Source organism: Erinaceus europaeus, chromosome 8 (genome assembly GCF_950295315.1).
Source record: "Erinaceus europaeus chromosome 8, mEriEur2.1, whole genome shotgun sequence".
Lineage (NCBI taxonomy): Eukaryota > Metazoa > Chordata > Mammalia > Eulipotyphla > Erinaceidae > Erinaceus > Erinaceus europaeus.
The window spans coordinates 105,452,888-105,470,171 of NC_080169.1; the positions used below are offsets into that span (position 1 = coordinate 105,452,888).

At 40.9% G+C, this 17,284-nt stretch overlaps 1 protein-coding gene across 1 annotated transcript in view; it reads left to right on the forward strand.

Moving 5' to 3' along the window:
* Positions 1–17,284, forward strand: part of EXOC4 (exocyst complex component 4) — a 915,110-nt gene that overhangs the window by 714,334 nt on the left and 183,492 nt on the right. The window contains exon 12 of the mRNA XM_060196593.1: positions 2,377–2,513. Coding sequence (XP_060052576.1) covers positions 2,377–2,513 — 137 coding nt within the window. The remainder of the gene's footprint in view (positions 1–2,376; positions 2,514–17,284) is intronic.

A 17,284-nucleotide genomic window follows, 5' to 3' on the forward strand; every position in this document is an offset into this window, starting at 1 on the left:
TGCAGTTGGGGGAGCCAGGGGCTCGAACTGGGATCCTTACGCGGGTCCTTGTGCTTCACACCACATGCACTTGACCCACTGTGCTACCGCCCAACCCCTCTATATTTAATTTTTTTGATTTTATTTTAAGAGAGAGAGAGAAGCTAAAGGACTGCTTAGTTCTGGCTTATGATGGTGCTGGGAATTGAACCTGGGACCTGAGAGTCACAGGCATGAGAGTCTTTTACATAACCATTATGCTATCTTCCCAGCCCAACAAAAAATATTATTGGGGAGTTAATAGTTTACAGTAAGTACACTTGTTGATACATGGGTAAAATTTCTCATCTCATTATGACAGCTGTTTCCCAAACACATTCACCCCCAACCTAGGTCCTCCTCCACCATTATGCAACAGGACCTGAGAGTCCCTTCCAACACACACCCTCCCCAAAAGTTCTACTTTGTGTCTCTCCTTCTGTTCTTTTTTTCAGTTTCAGTCTGTGAATGAGATCATACCATATTCCTCCTTCTTTTTTCTGGCTTATCTCACTTAACATGCTTCCTTTGAGTTCCATACAAGATGAAGTGAAGAAGATGAATTCATCATTCTTAATAGCTGAGTAGCATTCCATTGTGTATATGTACCACAACTTTCTTAGCCACTCATCTGTGGTTGAACATCTAGGTTGCATTGAAATTTTGACTATTACAAATTGTGCAGCTATGAATTATACATAGATCTCTTTGGATAGCTGTATTTGGTTCCTTGGGATATATTGCTAGGAGATTTGCTGTATATAGATTCAACTAGATTTAGGAATTTTCCACCTATTCCCATTTTTGTAGTGTTTTGATCATGAAAGGATGTTGGATTTTGTCACAGGTTTTCTCTGCATTTATTGAAATAATCATGTTGTCATTTTGTTTTTTCTTTTAGTATCTAGTAGATCAAATTTATTGATTTATATATAATGAATCACCCTTGCATCCCTAGGATAAATTTGTTTTGGTCATGATGTAAATCTTTTTAATATGCTGGTGTATCTGTGTTCATCAGGGAAATTGTAATGTAATTTTCGTTTCCTTTTGTTTTTTAGTTTTTTTATTTTATTTTTTATGTAATAATGATCAACAAGACCATAGGATAAGAGTGGGTACAATTCCACACACTTCTCACTACTAGAACTCTGTATCCCGTCCCCTCCATTGAAAGCTTTTATGTTCTTTAACCCTCTGGGAACATGGACCAAAGATCTCTATGGGATGCAGAAGGCAGAAAGTCTGGCTTCTGTAATAGCTTCTCCGATAGACATGGGTGTTGGCAGGTTGATCCCAGCCTGTCTCTCTCTTTCCCTAGTGGGGTAGGGCTCTGGAGAGGTGGGGTTCCAGGGCACATTGGTGAGGTCATCCATCCAGTGAAGTCAGGTTGGTATCATGGTAGCATCTGCAACATGGTGGCTGAAAAAACATTTAAGATATAAAGCATGACAGTTTAATAATCAGTAATCTAAAGGTAAGACTATAACCAGTGAGATTTGAGGTTTCCATTTTGGAGAAAGCTAGTAGGACTATTTTAGGTATAATCTAAGGGGCCCATGACTTTACTAATTTTTGCCTGAGTCCAATAGCTAACATGCAGGTGGGACAAAGGTACTATCTGGGGAGCTGGTGTCAGAGTTGGGAACAGGACTAGAAAACTGTATCAGGGCAGAGAGTAGCTCCCAATTTATGGTAAAAAAAAAAGTTTGCAAATATTGTTAACTATAAACCCTTTTTTCTTTTTTGCTGTGTCTCTGCTTTTGTATCATGGTGAGGTGGGCTTCATAATTTTTTTTAAAAGAATTCCAGGGAGTCGGGTGGTAGCGCAGCAGGTTAAATGCACATGACGTGAAGCGCAAGGACCAGCATAAGGATCCCGGTTCAAGCCCCTGGCTCCCCACCTGCAGGGGAGTCACTTCACAAGCGGTGAAGCAGGTCTGCAGGTGCCTATCTTTTTCTCCTCCTCTCTGTCTCCCCCTCCTCTCTCCATTTCTCTCTGTCCTATCCAACAATGATGACAACAGCAGCAGCAAAAATAACTACAACAATAAGAAACAGCAAGGACAACAAAAGGGAAAATAGATAAATATTTAAATAAATAAATAAATAAATAATAAAAAAAGAATTTCCACTAAGTCAGTTTTAAAATCTATGTCTTATTTGCCTTCATGGGAAATCCTTGCCTATGTTTTTGGAAGACCAGCACTGTGTGATATACTTTTTTCTTGTTATAGTTTTTAATCAGGAATTTTAAATGCCACATGCTTCGTTTTGTACTTCCTACTTCTGCCTATCACAAGACTCAATAAACTCATGCTACCTCCATGTGCTCACCCTCTTTGTCTTCTTTTCTAGAGTACGATCATTGTGGATAAGACCGTGCAAGACCTCATGAACCTGATGCATGACTTGAGCGCCTACTCAGATCAGTTTCTTAACATGGTGTGTGTAAAGCTCCAGGAGTATAAAGATACCTGCACTGCAGCCTACAGGTAGAGCTTGCGCTGGGAGGTCTTCTGGTTGGTGCTATTATCTTCATAGGTTAATGCCCAGCTTTCCTTGCAAAACTCATCCTTGTGTTTGTCAAAGGGCCTGAGGATAATATGTGTCATAGATCTAATGTAATCATATTAACAGAGGATGTAGAAGGGATGATGGGATAGAATCACTTAGCACTTCAGAAGTGATGTGTCAACTGTCCTTTTCATGAAAATCTGGATCATAAGACTTATCTCCAGGGGCTGGATAGCGGCGCATCTGCTTGAGCATATATGTTACAATGCAGAAAGATCCGGATTCAAGCCTCAGTCCCCACCTGCAGGAGGGAAGGTTCACAAGTGATGAAGCAGGGTTGCAGATGTCTCTCTGTCTCTCTCTCTCCCTCTACTTCCTCCTCCCTCTCAGTTTCTGCCTGTCTCTATCAATCAATCAATCATTCAATCAATGATTTGTTCCATAGGGTACTCCCAGATCTTGATTACTTCATTATATGGTTTTAAAAGATCTTTAAAGTAAAACAATTTCATCCTTTTAACAGCAGCCCTTTCACATTCTAAAATGACTTATTTTTAATTCTTATAAATGTATTCCTGATAAGGGACTGAGCAGTGGTACAGGTTACCATTTGCTAGAAAGTGGGTTTGAGCCCTAATCCCTACTTGCAGGGGGACAATCCATGAGCAGTGAAGCAGTGCTACGAGTGTCTGTCTTTCTATCTATCCCCCTCTCCTCTCAATGTCTCTCTCTGTCCTATCAAATAAAATGAAAAGGAAAAAAAAATGGCCGCAGAGAGTGGTGGACTCTTTATGTTGGCACTGAGCTCTATTGATAATCCTGACAGTGATCTAGAATCTTCCTTTATCATGAGAAAGCAGTTATATCTATTTTCAGCTTCCATAAAACTGGAAAACCATTGTTACAGATTTGAAAACCTGTAGTTTTCTCTCTAATTTCTTTGGCTTCAGAAATCTCTTTGGGATATTAGGAAAGATCATGGAACTTCCTGCGAAAAGCTAATAATAGAACCAAATTATGGTCTAGTTGACAAGACATGTAATCATTAGGGGACAAAAGAGTGTATAATAAAATACCACATGTATGTGCTATGTAATTAAGAATGAATATGTAAAGTCTAGTACATAATCGGGTACTACTTATAAAATACAGAAATTCAGAGCAGAAAGAGTAACACAGGGGAAAGAGAGAATAAAAGGTAATTGGAGTCTGGAAAGATTTCATAGAACCAGGTGAGTTATGTGCTGGACCTGGAAAGATAAGTGAGTAGTAGGGAGATGAAAACAATAAATAAGGGCATTTCAGGGATGGAATGGGAACTCCAACATAGTTGACCACCTGATATTCAGAGGGCCAAATTAAGAAATTTTACTGGAACAGAGTTCCTAGTCCAAGACAGTAGGAGATATTATTGAGCAAGAAAAGTAAGGACAAGTAGCACAGCATCTTTAAAAACAAGACTTGTAAATTTAGATAGTGTTTGGTAGCTGGTAAGGAGCCACTGAGAGTTAGGAAGCAGTGTTGAGAGAAGACTAATGCTTACCCTGTTTGATTCCAGCAAAAAAAAAAAAAAAGCAACATTTTTGCATAATTACATGAACCGTTTAAAACATAGCAGCCCAACCAGCTCATTGAGAGATGCATTCCCATCCATATTTTGCTTCATTCGTTCAGTAATTATCCACTTAAAATGATGATACTTTTGGTTAAGCTCACAGATAACCAACAATTATGTTATAATCCATTGTGTACTAAATAATAATTGCAATGGCAATTTAAATCCATTTTCTTTTCCCATCTACTGCCAGGATGGATTCAAGCCTGCACAATTCCACTGCTCCTTGTGGCTCTTCTACTTCTTCTTCTTCTTCTTCTTCTTCTTCTTCTTCTTCTTCTCCTTCTCCTTCTCCTCCTCCTCCTCCTCCTCCTCCTCCTCCTTCTTCTTCTTCTTCTCAGATAGCAGGTGAAAGAGAGGAGAGAGAGAGAGAGATGAAGGAGAGACACCACAACACTGCTTCATCACATGGGAAGCTTTTTCTCTGCCTGGTGTTCCCATCTGATGGTTGATGGCTCAAGCCCAGGTTGTTGCACATGGTAAAGTGTGCACTGTGTCTCCCAACCTCTAAGTAAAAATATTTTTAAAATGTTAAAGTTCAGTCTTGTGACAACAGTGTAGTAATTTAAATCATTTAGATTTTAACCGGTACAAATAATTTATGCAGAAAACTAAAAAAGAGTAACAAATACTTTCAAGCATAAAGTTGCATTCCATTGGGATAAAAAAAAAAGTCATTGAAAAGAAGTACAAACAATAATTGAAAGAGGAAAATGAAAACATCTGTGGGGAACAAGAAATAGCTCCCTCAGCAGAGTGCACACTTTCCCCTGTGTGAGGACATAGACTCGCAAATGGGAACTTGTATAGGGGGAGCTTCATGCATGGTTTCTCTCCTTCTCTCTCTGTCCCCTTCTCTATAGTTGAATTTGAAAGAACAATGAAAAAAAATAAAGTCAGTCAGGGTGGTGAAATCATACAGACATGAAGCAGTGAGGAGGGGACAAAACAGTGAAGAGCAGTAAGGAACCACTGAGGGTCAGTATGCAGGAAGGACCAGATAAAGACCTCTGCTTAGGGAGATTTTCTTAAACTTGGTCAGCGATGGATTGAGAAGGCAAACATTAGGAAGGAGAGGGAAGAGAAGCAATGGGTGTTTGAATTAGAAGAAAGGTAGGGGAAATGAAGTGACGATGAGACAGATCAAAAACTATTAAGGAGGTAAATGCATAGACTATGGCTCTTGGTTGAGTGTAGGAGGTCAGGAAATGTGAAAAATACTAGTTTAAATTAGTCTTGTCTTTGCTGTGTCTGTAGAAAAGGTTTAAGCTAAATTCGATACCTCCTATTTACCCCCTTAAATTGTAACGTTACTTTCAGCGCACCATTTCAGCTTGCTGACGTATGTTTGACTCCTCACTGTCATCAGAAAAATCTTGGTTATTTCTCCAAACTACATGTGATTCTTGATTTATAAGCAATGTTCACTTTTTAAAAAATATCATTGATAAACTCAACTGGCTAGGACTAAGGAGAGAATTTGAAGAGCATAACTAGAGGCGGAGGCAGAGAGAGTGTGAAAGAAACCACCACAGCACCAATGCTTCCTTGAATGTAGTGGAGGTCAGACTTAAACTTGGGTCATACATATGGCAAAGTAACACAGTGTCCTAGTGAGCTGTTTTGCTGACCTTTTGGAGGACATGGCTCATAAGACTTTTTTTTGGATTAACATCTTTTACTCATTGCTTCAGGAGCTCATGTGTTTCCTTTTCTTTCTTTTGAATATATAATATTTTTGGCTTTAAATTTTTTTTTTAATTCCACCAGGGTTATCACTAGAACTTGGTGGTGACCCTATTAGTCCACTGCCGCCATTTTTTCTTTCTATTTTTTTTTTTAATTGGATAGAACAGAGAGAAATTGAGAGGGGAGGGGTGGGTACAGAAAGTAAGAAATGACTTCCTGGAGGCATGGCTATGGAGTAACTACAAACAGAACAGACTTTCCCCCAACAACAAATACCAGCAATGATAACACCTAACAAACCCCATCAAACTATAGCCGAGACATCCACAGGAGCATTGCAGCCTCAGCCATCAAGCTCCAGATGCAACTGTGATTCTGCTCTGACTTCCCTCAGCAGATGACCTCACCAACGTGTCCCAGAATATCACCTCTCCAGAGCCCTACCTCACTAGGGAAAGATAGAAACAAGCTAGGGGTATGGATTGACCTGCCAACACTCATGCCCAGCAAGCTATTACAGAAGCCAGAACCCCCACCTTCTGTACCATAAAAAGAATTTCAGTCCATATGCCAAGAGGTAAATGATAGCGGAAGTAAAGGAGGGGACTCTGCACCCTGATTCTACCAGGACCTGAAACATGTGACACCAGGAGTCTTGTTTTTATATTACCAATGAAAGGGAAGTGAATCTAAAAAACACCAGAGGAAGCCAGGCACTATTTCTCTTCTTGGAGAGAGAAGAGGAAAAAAGGAAAGACATACAAGTAGTAATAGGTATAGGAGTCAGTTACAAAGGAAGTGAAGGCAGAACCACTGAAAAAATGGGGAAAATATAGATAAAGATATAGATAGTTGTTGAATCAGCCCTTATTAGTGACTGTGGGAGAACTGCTACAGTTTCCATTGTAGGCAATGGGACATAGAACTCTGGTGGGAGGAACCATATGGTTAAAAAAAAATTATATATGTATTAAAGACAGAGAAATTGAGAGGGAAGGGGGAGGTATGGAGGGAGAGAAACAGAGAGACACCTGCAGCACTGCTTCTCTTCCCCTTCTAGGTGAGGACTGGAAGCTTGAACTGAGTCCTTGTACACTGTAATATATGTGCTCAACCAGGTGCACCACCACCCAGCCCTTTTATAAGTTTGTACATCAATATTCAATCACTAATAAAAATAGAATTCAGAATGTAAAAGGTGACAGAAAGAAGGATGCTTGTGAATCATCCTCCCTGCAGGTGGGGAGCAGAGATTCAAACCCAGGTCCTTTCACAGGGTACTGTATGCATTTAATCAGGCGCACCACCACCCATCCCTTATTTGTTTTTGCTTTTGATTTGAGAGACAGAAACTAGAGTACCACTTTGAGATTATATCTGGTGCTAGGGATCAAACCCAGAGCCTTACATATGCAAGACATATGTTCTAACACTGAACAACCTGTCTGACTTGAGTCCATGTGTTTTTTACTGATGATGAATGAAGGCTTTAGCTCAAGAACATATTCTAGGGTCTAAGTTTGAATACCAGCTTCATTCTGCCACATGCATAGAAGGCATAGTAATAGTTCTCCCTTTATAGGAATGTTTTTGGAATGTGCAGTCATGTTGAACTGCTTTTGGCAATATAGTAAGTTTTGGACCTCCAAATGATTAATTGTTATTTTAATAATGGCAGTAGTGAAAATGACAAAGATTACTTTCCTACCAGTCAGGACAGTGCTGGGAAATTGTGCAGATGCAGTCACATCTGCCATGTTGTCCCCTCAGGCTACTGCTAGTTCCTGTGAGAGTTGGGACATTCTCGGAGTGCCTGTTTCGCCATGTTGTGCCCTCAGGGCCATGTTGTGCCCTCAGGGCCATGTTGTGCATTGTCTATTTCCCCTGCGATATTTGGAGTGCTCTGGGTTACTCCTCCCCCCTCCCATTATCACAAGAGTTATTATCCTATCCTGCAGTGCTATGGTTACTCCTCCCCCTTCCCATTCTCACAAAAGCTGCTCCTATAAAAGCCCTTCTTCTTCCGCACCTCCCTCTCTTGCCAGCGCTTCACTCCGGTGTTCAGACGCAGGAAAGGTTACTGCATGAGGCGGCCATTTTCGCTATCTCCACGTGGCCCAACCTGCTTCTCTAGCACCCAACTCTGAGGTGTCAGCGCAAATAAAGATTTGTGTTCCCTCTTCGCTCCGGACCTCCTCTCTCTCTTCTCCGCGGCGCAAAACGACAGGACAGCACAAACTGCATTTGATTATTTCCCCTCTAAGGGTCATGTTAGATTTCTTATTGGTATCCTAATATTTAAAATTCTAATACTTAAAATGTATTAGTAGCTCATTTTCCCTCAAAGTTCTTTTGGGTACATTACCAAGATGGGCATGTGCTAGCCAGCTATGGACAATACTAAGCCCTCCCATTCTTTTACTATGAGGACTCACTGTTTCTTGCTCAGCCAAACCTTTAGCATTTTCAGGTCATTCTTGGAAAAAGGCCAGGGATGTCTTGGACTTGAACCAAATTCGTCTTTCAAATCACCTAGTAACCCAGCTAAGAAAGGGAAGATGTCATGTGACTTGCTCTTTGTAAGAAGATTTTAGCTCCTAGTAAGTCCCACTTCCTTATTACTCTTGAACCAGTTTTAATAATCTGAGAATGTTCCTGTAGCTTCAAACTCACCCAGTTTCTGTAATTGATCTTTTATGAGCACCAGGGCATTTGCTCTCAGTGATCTTTTTCTCCTCTGCCAGAATACTTCCAAGAACAATCAGCAGCAGTTCTGTGGATTCTATACTGTGAATTATTCCACTACCCCAAGGTCCTGGCCTAAATTTATTAAGCCTGTCAAAATATTTTTAAATCTCAGGAACTTTTGGCACAAATTGATTACACCATTCTCAAAAGCAGTTTACTGGTTTCTAGGATTTCACTCACTTAACAAATGTTCATTGAGCTCTTATATAAAAGCATATCTTTGTAGCAATGAACCAGACAGGCAAAAGAATTCTTGCATGGGGTTTACATTCTGTTGAAGAAGGAAAGAGGAAATAAGCAATAAGTATGTAATGTTGGGAGTCAGGCGGTAGCTCAGTGGGTTAAGTGAAGGTGGTGCAAGGACCGACTTAAGGGTACCGGTTATAGCCCCCAGCTCCCCACCTGCAGGGGAGTTGCTTCACAAGCAGTGAAGCAGGTCTGCTGGTGCCTCTATGTCTCTTTCCCTTTCTATCTCCCTCCCTTCTCAAATTCTTTCTGTCTCTATCCACAATAAATAAGTAAAATTAAAAAAAATAAGTATATAACATTAACATACTCCAAAAAATTTTATGTGGTATGCACTATGATGGAAATAGAAGAGGTTGAATAGATTCTGAAGAACAGCAGAAATTTGCAATTTTAAATAGGGAGCCCCAAGTAGACCTTGTTGAGTTGACGTTTAGGAAAAGTTTAAAGGAGTGTAGGGAGTAGCTATCTAGAAATCTCCCTCCCTAGCAGGCACCCTAAAGCAAGAGCATACATGACATTTTTAAATATTATTTTTATTTTGTGACAAGAGACCAAGGCATTGCTTCATCATCTATGATGTTTCATTTTGCTTTTATTCTCATTCCACGTATCGGGAGGCTCTTGTGGCTATCGTAAATTGAGCAAGGAGGAGGCTTTTAGGAGTATATCCACGTGGGAACAGAGGACCTACGTTTTAGGGGCTTGTAAGTCTTTGTAGAGTTGCTGGGTTCTACTCTGAATGAAAAGGAGATTGGTTGATAAACTGAAAACTGTGGAGGTCTCTGGTGATCATTACATGGATTCTTTCAATGGATTAGTAGGTGTGAAAATAGGATTGGTGTGGGCTTAAAAAAGAAACTGGAAATAAAGAAGTTATAAATTTGAGAGAAAATTTTACAGTAAGTTTTGCTGCAAATAGAACAGCAGCTAGAGAATTGAGGTCACACGAAAGGCATTTTTGTGTTATTTCAAATAGAAGAATATGAACATTGAATGCAATGTTATGTCTCAAAAGAACTATGTAGGAGAGGGGAAATTATTAGTGTAGGAGGGAGAGGGGTGAATTGCTAATATTATGTTTTTGCCTAGTGAGTAGGGGTGGGGGTAGTGTAGAAGGGGACTAAGGTTATACAGGAACTGGGTAGTTTTGTTCACAACAAGGTCTGTCTTCCCCATAGGAATTGACTTAATTCTTTCACTATGCTGCTCAAACAGTGAAACTGTATCTCCCTTTTATGAATTCTTCTTAAGTATACCTGTTGCTGTATGAGGGTTCATTGGCTCACAGTAAGAGATGATAGAGCCTAGAGTCCAGGGAGGTGAGAAAAAAGTGTGTCTTGAACCCAGGTACAGGTTCTTGTTAAGAGTCTGGAAGGAATTTAAGGACAAAGATATCATTAAGTTCCTAATGGACTTTATTGGAAAGAGGCAGAGGGGACTTGAAAGTACACACTCAGAGGGAAGTGTAGATGGATTCTAAGGTGAGCTACATGGTTCTCCTCTTCGGCCTGATTATATGGCTCTGCTTGGAATAGGCAAAGCTATCTCAGGAAAGACGAGTTAATTACTATTCATTAGGAGACTTGTATGGGAGGAGATTTACTAGGAAAAGTAGCCTTTCCCCAGATTTGGCCATTGCAGAACCATCAGGGCATCAACCTCGTGAAAGGGGCCTCTTCCAGCTGGCATGAGGATTTATTCTAATGACAAGTATAATGAAACTCAAGATGACACAGCAGAAATTTCAGTTACCATCTTGGTTTCACTTGATTTCTTCCAGTTCATGCTGGTGACTGAGTCCTTAAAGAGGTGGTCAGTCATGTGTCCAACGTGGTCTGGTTTTGCACTGATATGGCAGTAGAGGGGGTGGATTTCATTCTTCCTGACTATCTAGCCTGCCTTATAACCATTGTTCTTATTTCTTCACATACTCTGATCATCAAGAATATCTTGTTCCTTCCTTTATACCTTGGTATCTCTGCTGGCCAAATTCTCTGAAATGGTGTCTTCTTTTAAAAAATTTTTTGTTATTTACTTAACGTTTATTTAACAAGGAAGAATTTATTTTTTCTTTCTTTTTTTAAAATTTTTATTTACAAAATGGAAACACTGACAAAACCATAGGATAAGAGGTGTACAATTCCCAACACCAGATCTCTGTATCCCATCGCCTCCTCTGCTAGCTTTCTTATTCTTTATCCCTCTGGAGTATGGCCCCAGGGTCATTATCCATACTCCCAGCCTGTCTCTCTCTTTCCCTAGTGGGGCAAAGCTCTGGGGAAGTAGGGCTTCAGGACACATTGGTGGGGTAATCTGCCCAGGGAAGTCTGGTTGGCATCATGGTAGCATCTGGAACCTGGTGGCTGAAAAGAGTTAACATATAAAGCAGAACAAATTGTTGACTAATCAGGAACCTAAAGGCTGGAATATCACAGATGAAGATTTGGGGTCTCCATTTTGGAAATAGCTAGTAGGTCTGTTTTCGTTATATTCCAAAGGGCCTATGACTTTATTAGTTTTCGCAAATGCTGTTTTCTTAATGGCAGCCACAATTGAATCATTCCTATACAGGGGTAATATCTACAGTTATCTCCCACAAGCCTGGGATGAATTTATCTCCGGATTGCGAACAGTAATTGTGTGACACTTTTTATTTAAATTTTTTATTTATAAAAAGGAAACAATGACAAAACCATAGGATAAGAGAGGTACAGTTTCGCACAATTCCCACCACCAGAACTCTGTATCCCATGCCCTCCCCTGATAGCTTACCTATTCTTTAACTTTCTGGGAGTATGGACCCATCTGTGATGCTTTGATGGTAAAATAAATAGAAAATCATTTGTATGGTTGTTATACAACAGTACACACACACACACACACACACACACACACACACTATCACCCCATGGTGCCTGTTGCCTATTACTTAATCAGGCTCTGCAGGCTAGGAAGAAAATGTTTTCTTATTGTATGATTCTGAAGATGCAAAATGTCCTTACTTCCTCTCTCCCCAGTTACTGCCCTCCCCAGATTGGCACCTGCTGAGGAGTAATTAGGGCAGTCCTAATTTGGACAGCCAAATCCTGATTACAGTGAGAGGAAAAACAGGAAACGTTCTAGTTTTGCTGCCAGCAAATGACTGACTTAAATAGAAAGCCATATACAATTCAAATGATCCAAAATGATATAATATGGGGGAAGGAGGACGGGAGCAGGGAAGCTTTGCTGTCTGTCTCTTTCTCAGCAGCCATCTTTTATAGAAGTTTGCCCATCCCTAAGCTCACAATGCCCTCTGCTGAGAGCTGACTTGTCTTCTCAATTTACTGAGAGAGCCTGAGCATGGATTGAACGTGTCAAGATCTAAGGAAAGGTCAAAGACATCTCCTCTCCATGAACACCCCACCCCCTCAGAGAAAGTTTGCGCAGCATAATGATGTCACATTACAGCTTTTAATGGGGAGAGACATCTGAAATGGGGAAACATAGAGTAGGAGTCTTTCCCTAATTAGTCACACCCCTTAGGGTTTAAAGAACAACTCAGCTGTGGGTTCTCTCCTGTGCTACATTAGCAATCAGATGACTGATCCATTAGTCCGCAGCTTCCAAGCAAAGTGCTTCTTGCCCTCTGCTTCTCCCCTCTGTCCAGAGGCACAACCAGCAGTTGGTGTGTCCAAAAATAGTCATTGCAAGATTAGAAATCAGTTTTGTATTTCTTTTAAATTTCTGTCTGTGCCAATTTAGCATCCGTTCATGGATCCTTTTTTTTTTTTTTTTTTTTTTGTCTCAGCATTGTGGTGGGACTGGCAGAGAATATGACTAAAATGTCTTGGAATCTTCTAGTTAAGTGTTGACATAAAACACAAGCATGTCTGTGTCAGGAAAGATGTGGCTATTCTCAGGGCTCACCTTGCAGCACTTCATAGAGGAGTGAGTGAGAAGTCAAGCCAGAAGGTAAATAAAGAGTTGTAGAGAGATGACATTGTTGCTGCTGATGGAAGAAACCAGCTGTCAAGGAGTTAGGGGCCCTGGACATCCTTTATGTGTTTGTTGAGTGAATAAAGGACTTGCTAATACATGCAACAAAATGAACAAGAGTAGGGTAGGTGTTTTTTTTTTAATTTTTATTTATAAAATGGAAATATTGACAAGACCATAGGATATGAGGGGTACAATTCCACACAGCTCCCACCACCAGAGCTCCATATTCTGTCCCCTTCTTTGAAAGCTTTCCTATTCTTTTTCCCTCTGGGAGTATGGACCCAGGATCATTATAGGGAGCAGAAGGTGTAAGGTTTGGCTTCTGTAATCGCTTCCCCGCTGAACATGGGAACTGTCAGGTTGATCCATACTCCCAGCCTGCCTCTCTATTTCCCTAGTGGGACAGGGCTCTGGGGAGGCTGGGCTCCAGGACACATTGGTGAGATTGTCTGCCCAGGGAAGTCAGGTTGGCATCATGGTAGCATCTGGAACCTGGTGACTGAAAAGGAGCTAAGATATAAAGCAGAATAAATTGTTGACTAATCATGAGCCTAAAGGCAAGAATATTGCAGATGAAGATTTGGGGGTCTCCATTTTGGAAGAAGCTAGTAGGTCTATTTTAAGTATATTCCAAGGGGCCCATGACTTGACTAGTTTTTGCTTGAGTCTGACAGCTACCATGCAGGTAGATCCAAGTTACTGTCTGGGGAGATGGTGTCATAGTTGGAAAAAAGATTAGAAAGCTGAAGCAGGGAAGAGAGTAGCTCCCAAATATGGGAAAAGTGTATAAATACTGTTAACTGTAAACCCCATCGATTTGATCTGGGGCCCAGATTCAGCACAGGTGTGCCTGTGTAACCTCCGCATCCCTGTAGGTCTGAGCTTGCATTCTGTAGTCATGGCTAGAAACATTGTAGGCTGCACTAATTTCAGGACCCATCTTCCTTGAGTGATAGAGTATGTTGCCCCACCTCCCTTCGGAGAATGGAACAGTGAGGTAGGGTAGCTTTAATGGACATGATACATACGGAAGAAGTTGAGAAATGGTGGAGCATGCCAGGTGGTGTGGTGGCACAGGAACTTTAGTTGTTGGTCTGTTGAGTTGTGTACACACACACACACACACACACACACACACACACACCAGACTAGTCTCCTAAAATCTTATAATACTATAAACCAATGTTAAATCAGTAATGATAAAAAAATTACTAAAAATGTTAAAAAAAAAAAAAAACTAATCTTTTGAGGAAAAAAAAAAAAACCAGAGTAAACAGATTGTTTGGCAGGAATGGGTAGGAATAAGAGTTTTGAGAACTTCCTGTATTAAGTAAATTAATGCCATCAAGGGTTTTGTGGAGAGGATGACATGAACAGTAGTGATATTTTACAGTCTCCCTGGTTCCATTATGTTAAATAGCAGAAACTGAAACACAAGGGTGGTGATGGCTCAGTTTTCTGTGTGGAAGAGGCCAGGGCCTTGCAGGAATGAGAGCCTGGTTTAGTGTACCTTGCTGCTTTTGACATCCTAATGTTTTTCAAGTGTAGGTCCACATCAGTTACAGGGAGAGGTTTCAGCTACAATACTAGACTTTCCACACCTGACCCACTGGGAGTTAGACCTGGGCAAGCGTGTTTTAAAATTGTTTTGAAAACGATTTTCATGTGTATAACTGATCTGAACTCTGCTTCTGAAAGGAAGCTCTTATGTCCTTCCCTGTGTAATTATCTATGGCTTTTAGCAAGTCTCTATATGCATGCACATACATATTTATGCCTTTCCTTCATGTTTATTGGTTAAGTGAATAATTTCACTTTACTTTTCCAGCACACATCAGCTGCCCTCTTGGCCAAATACAGATGCTGCCCATCTGCCAGGTGTCCCACAAATTCCATAGCAAACAGCCAGTCTTAATTTCTACTTCTTACTCAGTCAGCCATCATGAGCTAGCATTCTGTTGCAGTTACTTTAATGCATAGTAATAAGAACTCAGGCTTAAATGGAAGTACACATCCATAAAGTGCATAGTAATCACTGTGCAAGAGACTTTGTAGTCATCGGGTCACCTGGTCCCGGGAGTTCTGAAGATTATATTCCAGATGAAAAGACGGAGGCTCAGAAAGTTTCATCGGATAGTTATGGGAGTGGCCTGGCAGTGGTGGCATATGTATTAGTTAGAATTCTGACTAGAGTGTGCAGAGCTCTGAGGCAGTGGAAGTAAAGAGGAAGGAGAAACCTGAACCTGGTTTAGGGAGACATTGTATTACAGCAGACTGCAGGACAACTGATCTGGCTTAATTCAGGCGAACTCCCTTCAGCTACTTAGGTTCTTTCTTTACTTCTGTCTCTCATATGTCATGTATTCAATAAGGAGTTGCATATAGGATTGTTTTCAGAATTAAGAGTTAACATGTGGTGGAAGAGAGAACTCAAATGTGTTAGAGCCCAGAATTTGCGTGTGTGAGACCTCAGAGGACCCTGTTCAATCCCCAGTCTCTCTTTTTCTGGTAAAAGTAAATCTTTTAAATTTTAAAAGAAATAGTATGTGCAAAGCATTCAGAAGACTGCCTAGTTTGCCTACATTACGTGATGATGTCATCCAGTGTTACCATTTATTGCTGCTGGTGATGGTTTTCTTGTTTAACTTTAAATCAATTCATTGTTGATATTGTTTTCACTGCTAAGATAGCAAGAGAAAGATGTGTGTATGCCTCAACTAAGAGGCATTTATTGATGCATACTTGAGCTAAACCCTGGAGGATGAGAAAGGAATTCTGTGGAGATGGGGGAAAGAGTACACCAGGCAGAGGGACTGCTTAAAGATGGCAGCAGACCTCAAGCTTAGTTGCACTAAGTAATGTTCATGTACCTGGGACAGAGCGAGTGAAGAGACTGAATAATGAGAGAGGGTGGACAGGTGCAGGGGTCAGATCATTTGGGTTATTTCTGGATGCACTCTGGAGTCATTTGAGAGCTTAAAGACTCCCGTGGTGACCCTCACTGCAGCATGTAAAATTGATCCATTTCAAAAGTGTTCCCCAGGGGTTTGGAAGTTCATCCCAGTTTAAAAAACATTGATAAAGGATCTCGAGTTCAGGGAACTTGAGATATCTGGCATTGATCTCTTTTTATAGCAGTCTTAAAGGTATTTATATTTTAATTTGCTCGTCATAAAACTCTGAAGGTGGACAATGGAGACAAATTTTACATTAGTCCTTGCTTCACTGTGTTCTAATATAACTTTTAATCTTTTTGGTTTCTAAAATGTCAGTTATAACCCTTCATTTCAGAACTTGCCTATTTAAAAGTTGTTATTAAATTGTCTGCAAAATTTAACCCCCCCCCCTTTCTTTTTTTGTCATCTGGGCTCTACTGCTCCAGGCTGGCTTTTTTCAAAGAGACAAAGGGGAAGAGGAAGAGGCACCACAGCTCTGAAACTTCCCCCAGTGCTGTGAGGGAAAGGACTCAAACCTGGGTCTTGCCCATGACAAAGCAGATGCCTGCCCAGGCGAACTATCTCACAGGCCAAGAGTTACCTGTTCTCTAAGTTCTTGAAGTCCAAATCTTTTTTTCACCAGGTTCTCTTGACTTGTTTGTTCCTCATGAACCATCTCCAAAGTCAGCAGATGTTTGTTCCATTCTGATTCCTAGATATCTCTCTCTCTCTCTCTCTCTCTCTCACACACACACACACACACACACACACACACACACATTGTTTTCTTTGGTGTGTGTGTGTGTGTGTGTGTGTGTGTGTGTGTGTGTGTGACTGACTTAATCAGCTTTGTAGCACTGATTTTACATTTTGCATTTCTCACTGCCATTATCATTGTTGTCGTAGGATGTGGCACTACAGTTTGGACCCGGGTCAGTCAGAGTGGAAAGTTGACTACAGCAACTTCCTTCGGACCAACCTTGTCTGGAATCTCATTTGTCTCACTTGGCTCTCAGTTTTTAAAGTGTCTGGAAGATCCAGTCTGGGAAAGTAAACATCATGCCCTGCCTGTCACCAGACAGTTGAATCCAATTAGCCTGCCTGCCCCTGGTTGTTTACCTAATGAAAGACTCTGCACCCCAGCTGTGTTCAGGGACCAGGCAGGCTTGCACTTCCCAACTGTTCCCGAAAGGAAGTGATGCACATCAGAGCCAGGCAACACCAGCAGATGTTTGCTGAGTGAAATTCACTCAGCTGTGTCCAGAGGGTGGGCCCTTCTCAGGGCAGCTTTATCACCTTCTCCAAGAGGTGTACCTATTTTCCTCACCCTCCTGGGAGTGGGTACAAATAATTTCACAGATGGCACCATCTGTGGTCCATAGAGCTGAAACTTAATTAGTAGATATGGTTCTGGTAGTGGTGATTAACCCTACTCTCATGTAAAAATTGTTAGAAATTTAGCTTTAAAAAAATTATTGGATATGTTCTGGAATTCTGTAGCATATACAGTCTGTTGTAGCACAAATTTATC